Raw genomic sequence first — 20223 nt, forward strand, 5'->3', positions numbered from 1 at the left:
CAGTACGTTATTTGGAAATATGCCCTGGGGACAGAGTACCTGGAACACCGGCTGGAGCTCGAGCGGCTCCCGTGGCAGCTCCACCGGAAGTCACACCACGCACACGCCACACGGGCAGCACATGTCCACATGCCCCAAGAACGGCGGGGGTGGCTGGGGCTGGGGCGGCAAGCGACCTTACCTTGAGCAGTGCCCCGGATGTAGGGCGGAGCGTTCCGAACACAGCTTCGGAGGACGCTCAACGGGAAATGGGGCTTCCCAGTTTGTGAGCATGTTTCTTGGAAAACATAAATGAGTTAACTGATGGCTGTCAACTGTATTGTTTGTACAACATGACTATTTACTCTGCTGTGATTCTAAATTCTACATCTGTATATACAAGATTATATATGAGTCAAGACAAATATTAACATTTAAAACATAAATACAAAATGCTCAATGGATTATTTTCAATTTGATCCCAATTGTTGTTTGAAAATATAATCTTCCCTTTTCGTCGTTTTATTGCGTGTCTTTTTCTATTTTCCATTTCCATTTTTTAAAATTGTTAATTAGAAACTATAAATGGAGCGCACTGCATGGGCGCGTGGAGTTTACATGATTTCCAGTCTCAATTAACGTTGTTCTCGCAAATGCGCGCCGTCGCCGGATATGAACTTCAGCCAATCCGTGGCGAAGTTGTTCGGGTCCTTCCCATAGAAGTCTGATGGGGAAATGGCGGGACTGTATCCAGTTGGGCCGTTTATGGTGTACTGGCCGCCCTTACTCGCGGAGGAGTTCTCCAGGCGTCCATACGGAACAACCACGGCCTTCATACTCGCCGCTAGGAATGGATATTGAAGAGTGTAATGCACCAGTCAATTAGTCAATTGCAACCAGCCCCCCCCCCCCCCCCCCCCCCCGGTCCGGGGAATAGCGGGGACTTTGACTTTCGGTCCATTCAATCTCAGACAAAATCCCTGGCTTGCGGGGAAAAACTGCTGGGGAAATCCTCGCCAAATGCCCCCGACATCCTAGGTAAGGCCTATCAAAATGTACATACGCAGCTATTTTCGGCGCGAAAAAACAAAACCGCCGTATTTACTCGGAACTTTGGGGCAATCTGGACGGAAAAAACACGGACATTTTCCCCGCTAACCCCGGTATAACCCCGGACCTGGAGGGGGGGGGGGGGGGCGTGATAACAATTGACTGGTGCATAATAAAGTGTAAATATTAGTAGATAATCTTAACAAAAATACACATTGTGAAATGGTTTTCTTTAATTTCTAACGGTTTGACGGAAGCTTTCATCGCAAAATTGAACGATGTGAAACTGGCGTAAAGTGTTTGAGCGCTATTCTCTAATCACGTATATTTTTTTTTTCAAAATAGTTCGCGTCATAATAATGACGAATAAATTTTATTACATAGAAATGTATACTGACCTTGACCGATTAGGCCGCGAGGCACCGAACCTCTCACTCCTCGACCGTACTGTCCTCCGGCAGTGTACACTGAAAAATATTAATATAAAATATATTATCTCTGTAAAACTGTTTGTTTTTGTATTTTTGAATTCTTATAAAAGTATTTCACCGAGACACTTCCAAAACATTGCTTTTAAATGAGACGAACAAAATATTAACTGACCCAGGGGTTCTTCAGCCGCCCCACCCCCTGCGCAAGATTTAAGACAGGGACAGCAGACTGTCCGTCCCCTACAGCTCACGCAATGCTGCGTGTTGAAAAAGGGCACATTCCGGAGACGCGCAAGCCGCCAGGGAAGGTAACCCGGTCGCCAGCAGCACCAGCAGAGCGCCAGGACGGCCAGGGCACCACCTAACGCGCCCGCTATCGGTCGCCAGTTTATGGGCTTTGGAGGAGCCTCTGTGGTCGTGGTCGGGATGGGTGTCGTTGTATCCTTTCCTTAAGAAAAACAAGATACAATAGATGAAGATAAAATGACAAAATAAAGTATATAATACATATATTGTAAATCAAAGTCATACGAGTAGATTGTTACCGTTTAACTTCCTACTTTGTACACAAAATATCACAGAAACATAAGAGAGGCATTCATGTACTAACTGAAGCAGTATGAGGGTGCGTCCCTTGACTGGTCGGACTTGTCTCCAGGATAGGATGATGTCTTGCAGTTCTGAGAGAAGTAGAAGTCACACAACATGCCCTCGTCCAGACATCGTTGACTGTCGTTACACTTGAACACCTCCCCGGGGATTGACTCGTTACACGCTGAAACATAGAAAACTCGTTACACGCTGAAACATAGAAAATTCGTTACACGCTGAGACATGGGACACTCGATACACGCTGAAACACAGGACACTCGATACACGCTGAAACACAGGACACTCGTTACATTCTGAAACACAGGACACTCGATACACGCTGAAACACAGGACACTCGATACACGCTGAAACACAGGACACTCGTCACATGCTGAAACATAGGACACTCGTTACACGCTGAAACACATGACACTCGTTACACGCTGAAACATAGGACACTCGTTACACGCTGAAACAAAGGACAGTCTTTACACGCTGAATCATAGGACACTCGTTACACGCTGAAACATAGGACACTCGGTACATGCTCAAACATAGGACACTCGTCACACGCTGAAACATAGGACACTCGTCACACGCTGAAACATAGGACACTCGTCACACGCTGAAACATAGGACTCTCGTTACACGCTGAAACATAGGACACTCGTTACACGCTGAAACATAGGACACTCGTTACACGCTGAAACATAGGACATTCGATACACGCTGAAACACATGACACTCGTCATAGGCTGAAACACAGGACACTCGTCACACGCTGAAACACAGGACACTCGTCACACGCTGAAACACAGGACACTCGTCACATGCTGAAACATAGGACACTCGTTACACACTGAAACACAGGACACTCGTTACACGATGAAACATAGGACACTCGTTACACGCTGAAACAAAGAACAGTCTTTACACGCTGAATCATAGGACACTCGTGACACGCTGAAATATAGGACACTCGATACACGCTCAAACATAGGACACTCGTCACACGCTGAAACATAGGACACTCGTTACACGCTGAAACATAAAACACTCGTCACACGCTGAAACATATGACACTCGTTACACGCTGAAACATAGGACACTCGTTACACGCTGAAACACATGACACTCGTTACACGCTGAAACATAGGACACTCGTTACACGCTGAAACATAGGACACTCGTTACACGCTGAAACACAGGACACTCGTTACACGCTGAAACATAGGACACTCGTTACACGCTGTAACATAGGACATTCGATACACGCTGAAACACATGACACTCGCCACACGCTGAAACATAGGACACTCGTCATAGGCTGAAACATAGGACACTCGTCATAGGCTGAAACATAGGACACTCGTCACACGCTGAAACACATGACACTCGCCACACGCTGAAACATAGGACACTCGTTATACGCTGCTTCGTATGAAAAACGTTACACGTTGAAAACTACATAAAGCGGTAACACGTAGTTTTTTCGCTACAGTCTACTGCATGTATGTAACTGGCCCTCGCCCAGAAACCAACTAGGATTGACTCGTTACAGACGCTGGGTCAAAGGTGACTCCTGATACGTTGAAGTAGTGTTGTGCCGATGATCGATTATAATCGACAATTGATCGGAAAGGCCTACGTCGGTGACAATCGATAGTGAAATTTGAACAATCGATTATAGAAACAAGGGACGTAACCGCTACCGACTAATTTACTTCTTTATTTCTGGTTAATGCTAGTTTATGTTGAAATGTTAAGGTGTATTTAAACTATGCTAAGTTATGTGTTCATATTCTTATCAAGTCAATTAGTCACTACAGTATCGTATAACAAATTTTCTTTGTAATTTAACTGCTAAAGGATTGGTTCTCAACTTCTCATGTTTGTGGGTTAAAAGTGATTTTTAAAACATTTTACCGTACTCTATATATAACCATGCAAGAATTTATTTTTCTCAGTTTTCTGAAGGAAACTGTTCCTGTAAAACAGAAACTGTTCTTGTTAAACTGCTTGTTGTAATAATGTTACCGACTGATTATTATAAAGAAATTGATACCTTTCTTACTATCGAGTTTTCATCATCGTAATGTCGCATATTCACCATCGTTACATAGTGATATCACGTTTCGTTACCATAGTTTCGTATTGTTGCGTTATTAAGCGCTATCGTTATCGTACTGTTGCGTTTTCGTCATCGTTCTATCGCGTTATCATTCTCGTACGGTCGTGATATCATCATCGTATCGTCGCGTTATCATTCTCGTACGGTCGTGATATCATCATCGTACAATCGCGTTATCATTATCGTACAATCGTGGTATCATCATCGTACCGTCGCGTTATCATTATCGTACAATCGTGGTATCATCATCGTACCTACGCGTTATCATTATCGTACTATCGTGGTATCATCATCGTACCGTCGCGTTATCATTATCGTACAATCGTGGTATCATCATCGTACTTTCGTGGTACCATCATCGTACCTTCGCGTTATCACCATCGCACTATCGCCTGTGCATGCTCATAGTTAATTCCGTTTATAACATAATCATACCTAATACAATTTTATTCGGATTTATGAATCAGTTTTAATTGTTACCTTCAGAATCTGAATCCGACCGTTTGTCATATGGAGGGGAATAATAATATGCGCATGCGCACCGGAAGGCGATTGTACGACGATTACGACCGCCAGTACTATAGTTTCCTTTATTCCGATTTGATACAGTTTGGTAGACTTGCGTTGACCTACCACCTACCATAGTCGAATGATGAAATGTCCGCCCGGAAATGGACTTCAGGGTAGGGGTAGACGTCGAGGGGCGTCGTGGACGGGGGCGGCTTGGGGGTCTTACACACCGGAAGAGATGTTGTCATGTTCTCTAAGAAAAGAAAGTTGTTTGAGCGCATCTTAAAAATGAATTGCAATTGTCAATTACAGTTATTTATTACATACAATATTTGTGCTGTAACTGCCTTCTCTTGAATAAACAAACACTCGACGTGTTCGTATCTTTCAATCATAAAACCAGAAACACTCACAAAAAAAGCCATATCAAGCCATATAAATAAAACAAATGCCATTTTATAGACATACCTGTTACATTGCTGGGGTGTATGCAGTCAGGGTCGGGTGTGGTGGGCGTGGTCGAGGGGCGGGTCGGGGTGGTCGGGTATGTGAAGTCGGGGTCGCGCCGGAAGTCCGCATAGACCCGGATGGTGATTGCGTCCCCCTGCCACTCGAAGAATTGGTCTTGTGTGTCTTTTCCGCACATCGTCCAGTTCCGCTTGGAGGTCTCGATGTCCACGCCTTGGAAACGTTATAAATATATATAGTTTACAATTTTAGTATATTCTTTCGTTTTAAATTATTTTGAAAACAAGGGACTAAACCTGAACAGGTTGCTCGCTTCGGTGATACAACACAGTTATCTCGATTTGACGTCTATGCTATTTGTAAGTATTATCATATTTATATAAATATCTATATAGGACATACATTTTGCGCACAATATGGGTTGATGCAGTATTTGTGTGTGTTTTTCCAAATATAATGCAATATCATGTTTTACTTGTTTGACAGTAATGACCAAAAGTAACGTATATGATTTATGTACAGATACAACATATTTGCGATATTTTGGCACAAAAAAGCAATTAAGGAAAAATAGTATTAAAGGCTAATGCTTCTTATCTGTGCAAATATCAAATATAATATGCTTTTTGTTTATTTTTATCAGTTAAGTCAAATAAGTTCAACATGATAATCAGTGTGTATATACCACGTGATAAATTGCGTCATAAATGCTACGTCGGAAGGCAATATTTGGAGTTGAAAAATACCTTAAACAAAGAAAACTTTACTATTTCTTCACTATTTTAGATGAAACATAGCGCAGTCTACACCGCTTAAGGAGCCCTGCCTTTAGTCTTTCACCAGAGTTTGATTGAGGGTTTAGTTTCCAAAAACACTTCAACAAACCTTTTCACAATACGGCCGTCTGAAGGAGCACTGTCAAAACCTTTTTTCTTAAAACAGGTTTGTCGAAGTGTTTGACGAAATTAATGACCTTATCAAATTTCGGTAATAAAATAAATGTGGGGCTCTTTAAGCGGCATAGACTGTCCTTTGTTTTATTTAAAATTGTGTTGTAAAAGAAAGGTTATCTTTGATTTAAGTCTTCATTTGAAGCAAAATGTTGCATTCCGACGTAGCATTTATGACGTAATTTATCACGTGGTATACACACACTGATAATGCGTTTTTAGCATCAGCCTAGACTGTGCGCTAAGGTCATCATAGGCTTTAAACGCCTCGTATTTATCATGATATATCGTGACGTAAAATCATGCTGATGACATTTCACACGTAAGCCTGGTGAAGTGAAAGCAGGCTTTTGACCTATGGAATTTACCACGGTGTACATTGACGTTAAAAAAGGCTTCTGTCGTATTACACGTCCCTTGGTAGATGGTGACGTACTGCAGGCTTCTGATGTTTTGTGTTTACCCTGGTAGAAGGTGACGGTTTCAAATGTTTTGTAGGCTTGAAATAAATTGTACCAACGTGGTAGATAGTAAAATTATCACAGGTGTATGACATTTTACACCTACCCTGGTAAATAGTGATGTATATGCAGGCTCATGACGTTTATACTTACCCTTCTAGATATTGACGTAAACTCCGGCTTCCAACGCTCTTTATATTGTGTAATAACCCTGGTAAAGTGTGACGTACAAAGCAGACTTCTGACGTTTTAAAATCAGCCTTGAAGAAAGTACCACTATAAGTCTGCTTTAAACTTTTAACATGTAGCCTGCTAGAAAGTGACGTAAAGACAGGTTTGTGACGCTTTACACGTCCGTGCTTGATGGTGACATAAAGTAACAAAAACTCAGATTTCTGACGTTTACCTGCACTGGCTTATATGACGTAAAGGCACGCGTCTACCACTATGTACTTACCCTGGGAGAGTTCGACGTAAATTCATGCTTATATGACACTTTGAACTTACCCTGGTATTGACGTAAATCAGGCTTCGGTCGTTGCGTGCTTCGTAAACAGAGAGGTTAAAGCAGACTTCTGTCGTTTTGTATTAAACTTAGTAAATAGTGACGAAAAAGCAGGTCTTACACGTTCCCTGGAAAATTGTGACGTCAAACAGCTGCCTGACATTTTAAACGTACCCTGGTAAATAGTGACGTACAGGAAGGTGCCAGACGTGTTATATGTGCACTTGTAGATAGTGAGTTAAGACTGGTTTCTGACGTTTTACGCAATACCCTAGTTGATATGAAATACAACACGTACCCTGGTAGATAGTGACGTATGCCTTGCCGCACTCCGCAACACTGTTTCCGGCGGTTCCGATATCGCGGTCCCAGATGTGGAAGTCTCGCCACTGCAGCCCGATGTAGCGTTTCGAGACGGTGGCGGGCATCCCCCGCACAACGATGATACACTCCCATTCTGTGTTTCTGGTTAAAAATGGTTGGTTGCTTCTGATAAACATGCACTAACATTTAACAAACACAATTTAACGACTTTGTTTACATGCATTTAAAGAAAACTAAATTCTGGCAAAGGTTTTCTTTGTTATAATATATTGGAAATACATCATAGGAACGTTTCAAGTCGCCAAGAAGTCCATACATTGTGTATGCATAACAAAGATCTGCATTAATAATGTATAAATGTTGTTCTTGCAGATGAAGTAGGAATTTGAATTTGACAGTGGTGGCTCCCCAATGTCAGATAAATCACACGCAACATCACGCCACTTCTTATTTCTTGTGCTCCATGATTTATAATAATTCATTGTGACATTTCAATAAAGCGCTAATAAAGAACAAAATACTCAAGACTCTTATTGAAAGCGAAAGATATTAACATAAAGCTTATTTTTTATATTTTACTATTTGACGTTAACATTGATCTGAAACTTCTACGAGTCTTGACGAGCGTAAACATCGTTTCGCATTTTTAAAAATGAACATGAGGATTACTCTCTAGATGTACACATTTCGCCGCAAATCTGCATACAGAAATATAGCATTATTATCATCACATTCAGTTGCATATTTTATTAAAGAATCCGTATCGGAATAAATAGTTGTATTATAACAATGTATCTTTAATAATAATTAATTTGGTACCGTTAAACAAGATTTGTTTTCAATACTTTTGTCGTAAACAAAACGGGACTTCACTTCCAAAAAATAAATACGACGGAAATGTCGACTTCTTCAGCTAGTTATAGTTGGCAGAACATTTTGCCATTATTTTTTTGTTCGGCCCACTGCATAGAGTGGCAGGAGATTGTGTTCTGTAATACTTTTGTATTTCTAGTGGTCGATGCGCTTATTGAAAATAAGAAAAATGTGAAGGTATATTCTTCTACCACAATATAGTTTGTTACCTGATTTCATAGGGCGGCAAGAGGTCTTGTTCGTCTGATGGTTTGTTCTTTTTATAGTCGACTTCCTCATCGAACTCGAGCACCGTTAGCGTGTCCGGACCATAAATGTGGCCGCACGACTCAGTCGCGTAGACTATGGGGGAAGGAAATAGTGCATATTAAACGTTCCAAGATTGTTTCGATTGTAAGGAAAGCTGTAAGCAAATATAAATTTATTTTGGCTAGAAGAAACAGCTTGTTCCGTTTTTGAGAGGCCACTAGAACGTTCATATCATTAGACCACATCGTTCTCAAAACTAGGCCGCAATTTGACAATCAACGCAATCAGCCACACATTTACGAAAATCAACTCCAATGTTGTAGCTTTGCTGTTAAGAAATACAAACATATGAACACTTTTGATGGAGTACAAGCGATGAGAAGTTCATCATACACTTAGCGTTTTCGTTGAGACCTCTGCAATTACATGATTTTCCAAGAGAAGATGGACTTAAATGAGTTGAAAATCAAACACAATAGACGTTGATATATATCAACCGCCATATGTCATGTGAACCGCTATAAAGTTATATCCCCAATATTTTACTACTTTTAGAAATATAGAATAGCAATAAAAATAACAGGGGAAAAGTAGTCACTTAGGTATATGCATGAATTGTTGTTACATCTAAACAGAACAGAACAGAACAGAACATTTATTCAGCATTAAACGTTTACAACATTCATCACTTTGTCGTAAAAAGCAAAGACATGGTCAATATAGAGAGATGTTGCATAATTTCTAACATATTTGTAACAATGGTTTTAGTTATCACATTATGTTAATTTCGTGATCGTAATATAAATGCTAAGTACATAAATTTACTGATATTTCGTTTTTTTGAATGTGATGTCATCAAAATTATAAACTTTTGTTTTATAGGCCAGTGGCAAAAATAAGGTTTAAAGTATTCTTTCCTTAAATTATAATAAAATGGACAGAATAGAAGAAAATGATATTCGTTTTCAATGACATTCATGTTGCAATAAATACAAATTCTATCTGCCCTCGGTATTTTGTGATGTCTACCCGTTTCAATAAAAAAATCGTGTGAGGAAACTCTAAATTTTGTAAGTGCTATTCTTAATTTGTTTGTTTGTATTGCATATAGGTAATTTTCTTGCTTAAGTTCGTTTTTATACCAACAGTATGTTTCTAATCTGTTTGATTCGTTAATATCTGTATTCCACACTTGTTTAAATATATCACTAATTCTTTGCTTTATTAACTGGAGGGGGATTATTTGTATATCTTGAGTGTACCATTCCAATTCCAATTTCACATAATATAGTTTTTACATGGGAAGCCCAATTTAATCCGTTATAGTTATTATTGTTATCTATATCGTTATTTAACATTGTATACGTATGCTTGGAAAGAGAGTTATCATCAGAATTCAATATTCTTATCAGTGTTTGATAATCCGTATTTTACGCTCTACAACATTTATCAGTATAATATATAAACACAACAGCGAAAACGACTAAATGTTTTCACAAACCTGTTCAAGTTATGTTCATATTAACAATTAATTTCTTGTTTTCGCTTCAAATGGTTAACATCTTTCAATATTTGAAATGATAGAATCATACACATGTCCCCAAACTTCTGAACCATATTACGTTACCAAATTGACAAAGTAAACACAAATAGTGTATTTGGTTTGAAGATTGTGTTAATAAACGACAGTTTATAGACGTTAAGCTATTTTTTAGCTCTAGTGATTAAATTTAGAGATTGATTTTCCCCTGTTAATCATTAAAGAATATTTATGCATACATGTAACTCACATCTCTTTGTAACAACTATATCCATCATAAGAAGAAATGAAATTGCTAAAAACAAAAAGTCCATGTTAAATGAAAAAGAAGACATCATTATACAGTAATTGATAAAATCTATATGAGAACTGTAATGGCGAAGACGAATTCCATGACAAAATGTATTACATGTGAAAGAATTCGGACTTACTCATTTTATTATCGTTTGCGTACGGTTTAACAGTAATAAAACTGTAAAGACTGCTCTCGTTTATCATTAGGTATGTTTTGAGGTAAACACACACACACGTTAATAAGCAAGGCTTAAGGTGTTCCGTGCATCATTAAGCTTGTTCCCAATTCATTGACCGCAATGTTAAATTGTGATACCTGAATACCAAGTATAGTATTGGCAATAACTATGGATAAAATCATCAAATGGCCAAAATGCAATTATAGTGATTTATTTTTGATATACGCAAAATTTGCAATCTAATACTTAAAAAAATATAGTTTCAGTTGCTATTGATTATATTGTTTTAGCCATATCATATCATTACCATCATTTGGAAAAAAAACAACAATCATATCTAATATTCAAAACATAATTGTGAGCATTTAATTATCTATTGTATTTTTTTTATTAATTAAATGAACCTATACGTATGACATTCCCGATTAGTCTGTATGAAACATTGACAAACAATATTGCTGAGCAGTTCCTAGTCATTTCTACAGACTTTATCATATTATACAAACTTTAGTTCAATTAGTAAAGTAGCGCCTATGGCTGAACGTCATTATCAGGAAACTTATTCTGATTTCAATTAATAAGATTGTCTTGTTTCCATAGCAACACATACCATACTGATCAACTTGTTAAGACGCGATCACCGTTTAGCCTGGTAAGTAAAATTAAAAAGGTAAAAATAAGACGTCCCTTGCCATTAACAAACCATTATTCAATTGGCCAATCTGGCAGTATAAATGAGCTGATATATTTCTGTTTTAAGATATTTAGTTTTTCAGAAAAACACTCTTTATTCTTTCATTTTTCTTTATTTGTTTGTAAACATGATTTTCTAAAATGTTTTCTTATTTGATTAAAAATCAAATGTCTAAACTTTATGACGAAAATACTCAGATGTAATGCCGCAAGGCAGCCGCTAGACCACCAGGCAGCTAAATTATGACAAAAGGTCGCCCACTTGAGAACAACATCCGTCCCTCATGAGACTATAGACATGAACATGAAAATCATTTATAAATTTTAGATGAACCTTAAAGAACACGATGAACGGTAATGACATTCCGGCGTTCATAACCAAGCAACATGTGAAACATGCAACTCAGATGTAACCGTTTTAGTAAAATTAAACATACAAATTGTAAAAAAGTGCACATCAAATGTAAAAATTTGGGACTGTGCTCTGTGTGAAAAAAGAGATCACATCTTCTTCCATCCTGTGAACATTGTGATCTGGGGGGAAAATATGGTCCTACACGCGTCGCCATATTGTCGAAAAGCTCGCATGCTGCATTTTCAAGCGGACAAATATAGAATCTAGAATAGAATTTCTATTTGACGTGTATCCCTGTGCCGATAGAGGTCGTTATGAAGAATAATCGCACTCACCTTCGCGTCTGTCAGTGTTTCCTGGGCGTTATATGTTCTGACTTATTAATGTCAAACATTGTTTCTTTTCCTCACGGTAAACTCAAGGTTTAAAAAAAAAACAGGAAAAAATATCAGTGCAGAATGTAAAGGAAAATAAAAGACAGGCCAGACTTTTTGTGATGTTTTAATGACGCCTCTATTGTACCTTCACATGAAATCAGTGGTGAACTACTTCGAATGTCGAGAACGACTTATTTAATGTTAAAGCTGCACTCTCGCAGATTTACCGTTTTGACAAAAAACAATTCTTGACATTAGCCATTTTTTACGTAAATGTCTAAAAGCAATGCTATAAGATTGCTGAAAAAGATAAGGTTCCAGTCTTTAAATTTACGTTTGAAAATTATTGTTTTATGGCTAAACGCATTACTTACGGTTTAAGAAAATTAGGTTTTCTGCAGAACACATAAATATTTGATCGTGAATTTGAAAACCTTCCATCTGATCTTTTGTCAGGAGTCATTTATCACTGGTTTCACAGACATTTGCCCAAGTATTGGCTCATTTGAAGACAAACAATGTCAAATCGGTCAATCTTTGAGAGTGCAGCTTTAACTGTTCACCACCACATGAATGTTTGTTTTCTTTCCTTTTTTGAATATTCTTCCGCGTGCATTAACATGTAGTTTATAGCACACTGTTATGAAACAAGTTGAACTCATTTCCAGATACAGTGGAAGTGTATGTGTGCCATTGTCTATTGTTTGATTAAGTTTTAAGAATGTCATGCCACTTGTTAAGACAATGAGACTCAATATGTTTATGTATTTTGGGCAATTTTCTGCAAATAATTAAGAATATGAAAACCATTACACCATGTATATGTATAAAAATAATACTTTGTTGAGCACCTACTTGACAAATTGTATGCATTTGCAATACAAAATAAATGCATTCTCTTTGGTGCCATGTTAATGTTATATGTCATGATTTAACGAATCTGCAAACCATATATTTTATTACTTTATATATCTTTATATCTCTTTTAGTTCTATCAAGTTGAAATTACGTGAATTTACGTGCAGTATTCATTATTCTTACACGAAGAATGAAGTTTGTGTCTAGTTTTCTCGCATTTTATGTCCTTCATTTCAATTTGATGGGTTTTGTTTATGGGTTATGTTAGCTTAAAGCAGTTAAATATATAGCTAACGGATTAAAGTCTTTACCATGAACATCTCGCCCTCGTTGTTGTAGTGATAACAAGACCAACTTAGGAATGTTCACTAGCGAATCAGGGGAATTGGAAGCGCATAACTGGTCAACTTATTTGGTAATATGGTAGAGAAATTATGCATAAATTACACAAAAATGTACCATTTTATACTAGAGATAGCCTAAGGTCAGGACTCCACCACCATTGGCATGATTAGAGCCTTTTTGTGGGGGTTTTCTAAGGAAGGGCGCAACGTGTGCCTTTAATTCGCGCCCCTCCATGAACTCTTGGTCCCTGTGTCAAAATGAAAGCTGGAGAATTACGATAAGCTCCATGAACTATTATTACCTCTTTGAGAAAAATGTCGCATAGAAAATAGGAAAATATATGTATGTATATATGTTGTTCGGATACATGAAGTTGCTTTGAACTGAAATCAATTACATATAATAAATGTGAAAGTATGGACATTCTTTCACGCTATATGTGATACAGTCATCCAAACATCGCAAAAATGGTGTTGTCTTTGAAATATTAATATCGTGTCTCAAAACTGGATTATTTTGGCATTTTAAAATGTATTAATGTTCATTGCTCAGCTCTCAGCTTGGAATATTCCAGTATATCCTATAAAAAATATAGGGAAAAAAAGATGTACACCAATTTTAAGCATTAATGTTTCTCTTGTAAGATTGAACGTGAAAAGAGTTTAGTGGTGTAAGCGTCCGTCCTTGCTCGAGAGGGCAGGGGTTGAAACCCAATAGTAACTCTTGACTTGTCAACAATGACCACACAAGCACTGGTCTCTACCCAAGTCACGGACTAGAGTGAGATTCAATAAGCAAGTATTGTATTAATGCAAACGACTTTGATACATTTTACGTTGTAATGTGTCCTCAATAATAATAAGATATTTGATTTAAGCCTTTATAGTTAATACTAGGCACTTTTTTAATTGCTGACAGTTTTCTACAGATTGTTGAATTTGTCCGGGAAATGATTTATTTTAAATGGAAGTTATTGTCCGTGCAATAATGGGTTTTTAAGTGGCTAATTTGATGATGATCGTGCAAAATGTTCTCAACAGCTCAGATACAGAAGCAGTTAATAGCGAACAAACAATGTCCATCAGTTGTTAAAAAGTAAAAGCACGTGCCACTTTCCTGGTCTATACACTAGCTGATGTTATCAAAAATGAAATCCATTAATAACACACAAACAATAAAAGACGCACACTCAAGTTTGGCTCGGGAGGTAACGCCACCCTACTTCATGCTACTACACTGCATGTGTACGAGGAGCCGGACGTCAATGATAACTTGTACGTGTAGGTTTACTGATTCTCGTAAAAATCACTCTCCTTGTGCTTTTGTACACAAAACATTGCCTAGAAGTTCACGTGCATACATGTGTTATCGACCCGTTCCAATAAAGGACTTTAGTTGTAACTTCAAATATCTTTAATCTGTATACATTTCACAAATGGCAACACATTGATTTTTTTTTATATTCTCAACTTTGTGTTTATTCATAATACTGGCTTAAGCTCAAATATGTAGAAAATTAATGAAACTAAAATGCGTAACCTTCAACGTGTCAACACATGTTCGACTCGATAATATTGAAATGTACATTGTACAGGTACCAGGCTGACGTATTACGACCAATGCAATAAACATGTCCACGTAGAGGTCTGACGTATCACTCCTAATGTAGTCGACATGTACGCATACCAAGCTGACGTATCACTTCCAATGTAGTCGACATGTACGCATACCAAGCTGACGTATCACTTCCAATGTAGTCGACATGTACGCATACCAAGCTGACGTATCACTCCTAATGTAGTCGACATGTACGCATACCAAGCTGACGTATCACTTCCAATGTAGTCGACATGTACGCATACCAAGCTGACGTATCACTTCCAATGTAGTCGACATGTACGCATACCAAGCTGACGTATCACTCCTAATGTAGTCGACATGTACGCATACCAAGCTGACGTATCACTCCTAATGTAGTCGACATATACGCATACCTAGATGACGTATAACTCCTAATGTAGTCGACATGTACGCATACCAAGCTGACGTATCACTTCCAATGTAGTCGACATGTACACATACCAAGCTGACGTATCACTCCTAATGTAGTCGACATGTACGCATACCAAGCTGACGTATCACTTCCAATGTAGTCGACATGTACGCATACCAAGCTGACGTATAACTCCTAATGTAGTCGACATGTACGCATACCAAGCTGACGTATCACTTCCAATGTAGTCGACATGTACGCATACCAAGCTGACGTATCACTTCCAATGTAGTCGACATGTACGCATACCAAGCTGACGTATCACTCCTAATGTAGTCGACATGTACGCATACCAAGCTGACGTATCACTTCCAATGTAGTCGACATGTACGCATACCAAACTGACGTATCACTCCCAATGTAGTCGACATGTACGCATACCAAGCTGACGTATCACTTCCAATGTAGTCGACATGTACACATACCAAGCTGACGTATCACTCCCAATGTAGTCGACATGTACGCATACCAAGCTGACGTATCACTCCCAATGTAGTCGACATGTAAGCATACCAAGCTGACGTATCACTCCAAATGTAGTCGACATGTACGCATACCAAGCTGACGTATCACTCCTAATGTAGTCGACATGTACGCATACCAAGCTGACGTATCACTCCTAATGTAGTCGACATGTACGCATACCAAGCTGACGTATCACTCCTAATGTAGTCGACATGTACGCATACCAAGCTGACGTATCACTCCTAATGTAGTCGACATGTACACATACCAAGCTGACGTATCACTCCTAATGTAGTCGACATGTACGCATACCAAGCTGACGTATCACTCCTAATGTAGTCGACATGTACGCATACCAAGCTGACGTATCACTCCTAATGTAGTCGACATGTACGCATACCAAGCTGACGTATAACTCCTAATGTAGTCGACATGTACACATACCAAGCAGACGTATCACTCCTAATGTAGTCGACATGTACGCATACCAAGCTGACGTATCACTCCTAATGTAGTCGACATGTACGCATACCAAGCTGACGTATCACTCCTAATGTAGTCGACATGTACACATACCAAGCTGACGTATCACTTTTAATGTAGTCGACATGTACGCATACCAAGCTGACGTATAACTCCTAATGTAGTCGACATGTACGCATACCAAGCTGACGTATAACTCCTAATGTAGTCGACATGTACACATACCAAGCTGACGTATCACTCCTAATGTAGTCGACATGTACACATACCAAGCTGACGTATCACTCCTAATGTAGTCGACATGTACGCATACCAAGCTGACGTATAACTCCTAATGTAGTCGACATGTACGCATACCAAGCTGACGTATAACTCCTAATGTAGTCGACATGTACGCATACCAAGCTGACGTATAACTCCTAATGTAGTCGACATGTACGCATACCAAGCTGACGTATCACTCCTAATGTAGTCGACATGTACGCATACCAAGCTGACGTATCACTCCTAATGTAGTCGACATGTACGCATACCAAGCTGACGTATCACTCCTAATGTAGTCGACATGTACGCATACCAAGCTGACGTATCACTCCTAATGTAGTCGACATGTACGCATACCAAGCTGACGTATAACTCCAAATGTAGTCGACATGTACGCATACCAAGCTGACGTATCACTTCCAATGTAGTCGACATGTACGCATACCAAGCTGACGTATAACTCCTAATGTAGTCGACATGTACACATACCAAGCTGACGTATCACTCCTAATGTAGTCGACATGTACGCATGCCTAGATGACGTATCACTTCCAATGTAGTCGACATGTACGCATACCAAGCTGACGTATCACTCCTAATGTAGTCAACATCTACACATGCCTAGATGACGTATCACTTCCAATGTAGTCCACACATACACATATCTGACAGATGTATCACTGACAATGAACTCCACATATACACGTACATTGCTGATGTACCACTGCAAATGTAGGCCACATGTACATATATCATGCTGACGTAGCACTGTCAATGAAGTTCATACGTAAACGTACCTGGCTAAGGTATCACTGCCAATTCATTCCGCACTTGCACATACCTGGCTAGGGTATCACTGCCAATTCATTCCGCACTTGCACATACCTGGCTAGGGTATCACTGCCAATGCATTCCACACTTACACATACCTGGCTGAGGTATCACTGCCAATGCATTCCTGACTTACACATACCTGGCTAAGGTATCACTGCCAATGCATTCCACACTTACACATACCTGGCTAAGGTGTCACCGCCAATGCATTCCAAACTTACACATACCTGGCTAAGGTATCACTGCCAAATCATTCCACACTTACACATACCTGGCAAAGGTATCACTGCCAATGTAGATCACACTTACACATACCTGGCTAAGGTATCACTGCCAATGCATTCCGCACTTGCACATACCTTGCTAAGGTATCACTGCCAATGCATTCCACACTTGCACATACCTAGCTAAGGTATCACTGCCAATGTTGTCAACACTTACACATACCTGGCTTATGTATCACTGCCAATGCATTCCGCACTTGCACATACCTGGCTTGGGTATCACTGCCAATGCATTCCACACTTACACATACCTGGCTGAGGTATCACTGCCAATGCATTCCACACTTACACATACCTGGTTAAGGTATCACTGCCAATGCATTCCACAATACAACATACCTTGCTAAGGTATCCCTCACTGCCAATGCATTCCACACTTGCACATACCTGGCTAGGGTATCACTGCAAATGCATTCCACACTAACACATACCTGGCTAAGGTATCACTGCCAATGCAGTACACACTTACACATACCTGGCTAAGGTATAACTGCCAATGCATTCCACACTTGCACATACCTGGCTATGGTATCACTGCCAATGCATTCCACACTTACACATACCTGGCTAAGGTATCTCTGCCAACGCATTCCGCACTTACACATACCTGGCTAAGGTATCACTGCCAATGTAAATCACACTTACACATACCTGGCTAAGGTATCACTGCCAATGCATTTCACACTTACACATACCTGGCTAAGGTATCACTGCCAATGCATGCATTCCACACTTACAAATACCTGGCTAAGGTATCACTGCCAATGTAGATTACACTTACACATACCTGGCTAAGGTATCACTGCCAATGCATTCAACACTTGTACATACCTGGCTAAGGTATCACTGCCAATGCATGCATTCCACACTTACAACATACCTGGCTAAGGTATCACTGCCAATGCATTCCACACTTACACATACCTTGCTAAGGTATCACTGCCAATGCATTCCACACTTGCACATATCTGGCTAAGGTATCACTGCCAATGTAGATCACACTTACACATACCTGGCTAAGGTATCACTGCCAATGCATTTCACACTTGCACATACCTGGCTAAGGTATCACTGCCAATGTAGATCACACTTACACATACCTGGCTAAGGTATCACTGCTTATGCATTCCACACTTACACATACCTGGCTAAGGTTTCACTGACAATGTAGTCACCACTTCTACATTCCTGGCTAAGGTATCACTGCCAATGTAGTCACACTAACACATACCTGGCTAAGGAATCACTGCCAATGTAGTCAACACTTACACATACCTGGCTAAGGTATCACTTCCAATGTAGATTACACTTACACATACCTGGCTAAGGTATCACTGCCAATGTAGATTACACTTACACATACCTGGCTAAGGTATCACTTTCAATGTAGATTACACTTACACATATCTGGCTAAGGTATCACTGCCAATGTGGATTACACTTACACATACCTGGCTAAGGTATCACTTCCAATGTAGATTACACTTACACATACCTGGCTAAGGAATCACTGCCAATGTAGTCAACATTTACACATACCTGGCTAAGGTATCACTTCCAATGTAGTCACACTTCAACATACATGGTAAAGGTATCACTGCCAATGTAGTCACACTTACACATACCTGGCTAAGGTATCACTGCCAATGTAGTCACACTTCAACATATTGGCAAAGGTATCACTGCCAATGTAGTCACACTTACACATACCTGGCTAAGGTATCACTGTCAATGTAGTCACACTTACACATACCTGGCTAAGGTATCACTGCCAATGCATTCCACACTTGCACATACCTGGCTAAGGTATCACTGCCAATGCATTCCACACTTGCACATACCTGGCTAAGGTATCACTGCCAATGCATTCCACACTTGCACATTCCTAGCTAAGGTATCACTGCCAATGTTGTCCACACTTACACATACCTGGCTAAGGTATCACTGCCAATGTTGTCCACACTTACACATACCTGGCTAAGGTATCACTGCCAATGTTGTCCAACTTACACATACCTAGCTAAGGTATCACTGCCAATGTTGTCCACACTTACACATACCTGGCTTAGGTATCACTGCCAATGTATTTTACACATACACATACCTGGCTAAGGTGTTACTGCCAATGTAGTCCACTCTTACACATAACTGGCTAAGGTATTAATGCCAATGTTGTCAACACTAACACATACCTTGCTAATGTATCACCGCCAATATACTCCACACTTACACATACCTGACTAAGGTTTCACTGCCAATTAAGTCACAATTACACATACCAGAGTAACGTATCACTGCCAATGTATTTAACACTGACACATACCTGGCTGACGTATAACTGCCATTGTAGTTCATTTTGTATACACGTACCTGGCTACACGTACCTGGCTTCATGTATCTGGCTTAACGTTCCTGGCTACACGTACCTGGTTATACGTACGCGGCTACATGTACCTGGTTATACGTACCTGGTTACACGTACCTGGTTATACATACCTGGTTACACGTACCTGGTTATACGTACGCGGCTACATGTACCTGGTTATATGTACCTGGTTACATGTACCTTGCTACACGTACCTGGCTACATTTACCTGGCTAAACGTACCTGGCTAAACGTACGTGGTTAAACGTACCTGGTTACACATACCTGGTTGTACGTACCTGGCTACACGT

At 39.6% G+C, this 20223-nt stretch overlaps 1 protein-coding gene across 1 annotated transcript; it reads right to left on the minus strand.

Moving 5' to 3' along the window:
• Window positions 1–594: 594 nt before the first annotated feature.
• On the minus strand, window positions 595–19892 carry LOC128244466 (uncharacterized). Its single transcript, XM_052962468.1, has 9 exons — window positions 19871–19892; window positions 8484–8616; window positions 7376–7542; window positions 5162–5374; window positions 4824–4946; window positions 2071–2235; window positions 1633–1908; window positions 1428–1496; window positions 595–823 (listed from the first exon to the last, which is right to left on the minus strand). Exons 1-9 carry the CDS (start codon window positions 19890–19892, stop codon window positions 615–617), a joined length of 1377 nt encoding a protein of 458 aa, XP_052818428.1. The 3' UTR covers window positions 595–614.
• Between the last annotated feature and the right edge of the window lie 331 nt (window positions 19893–20223).

Source organism: Mya arenaria, chromosome 8 (genome assembly GCF_026914265.1).
Source record: "Mya arenaria isolate MELC-2E11 chromosome 8, ASM2691426v1".
In the NCBI taxonomy this organism is placed as follows: Eukaryota; Metazoa; Mollusca; class Bivalvia; order Myida; family Myidae; genus Mya; species Mya arenaria.

Bases quoted from the DNA above. Each gene is read 5' to 3' on its own strand.
- LOC128244466 (XM_052962468.1), bottom strand. From the start codon at position 19,892: ATGGCAGTTATACGTCAGCCAG. The intron at 2,236-4,823 runs GTAGGTGGTAGG...TCTATGTTTCAG, and splicing joins CATTTCATCATTCGACTATG to CGTGTAACGAGTCAATCCCC. The intron at 1,497-1,632 runs GTCAGTTAATAT...AATATTTTTCAG, and splicing joins GGCGGCTGAAGAACCCCTGG to TGTACACTGCCGGAGGACAG.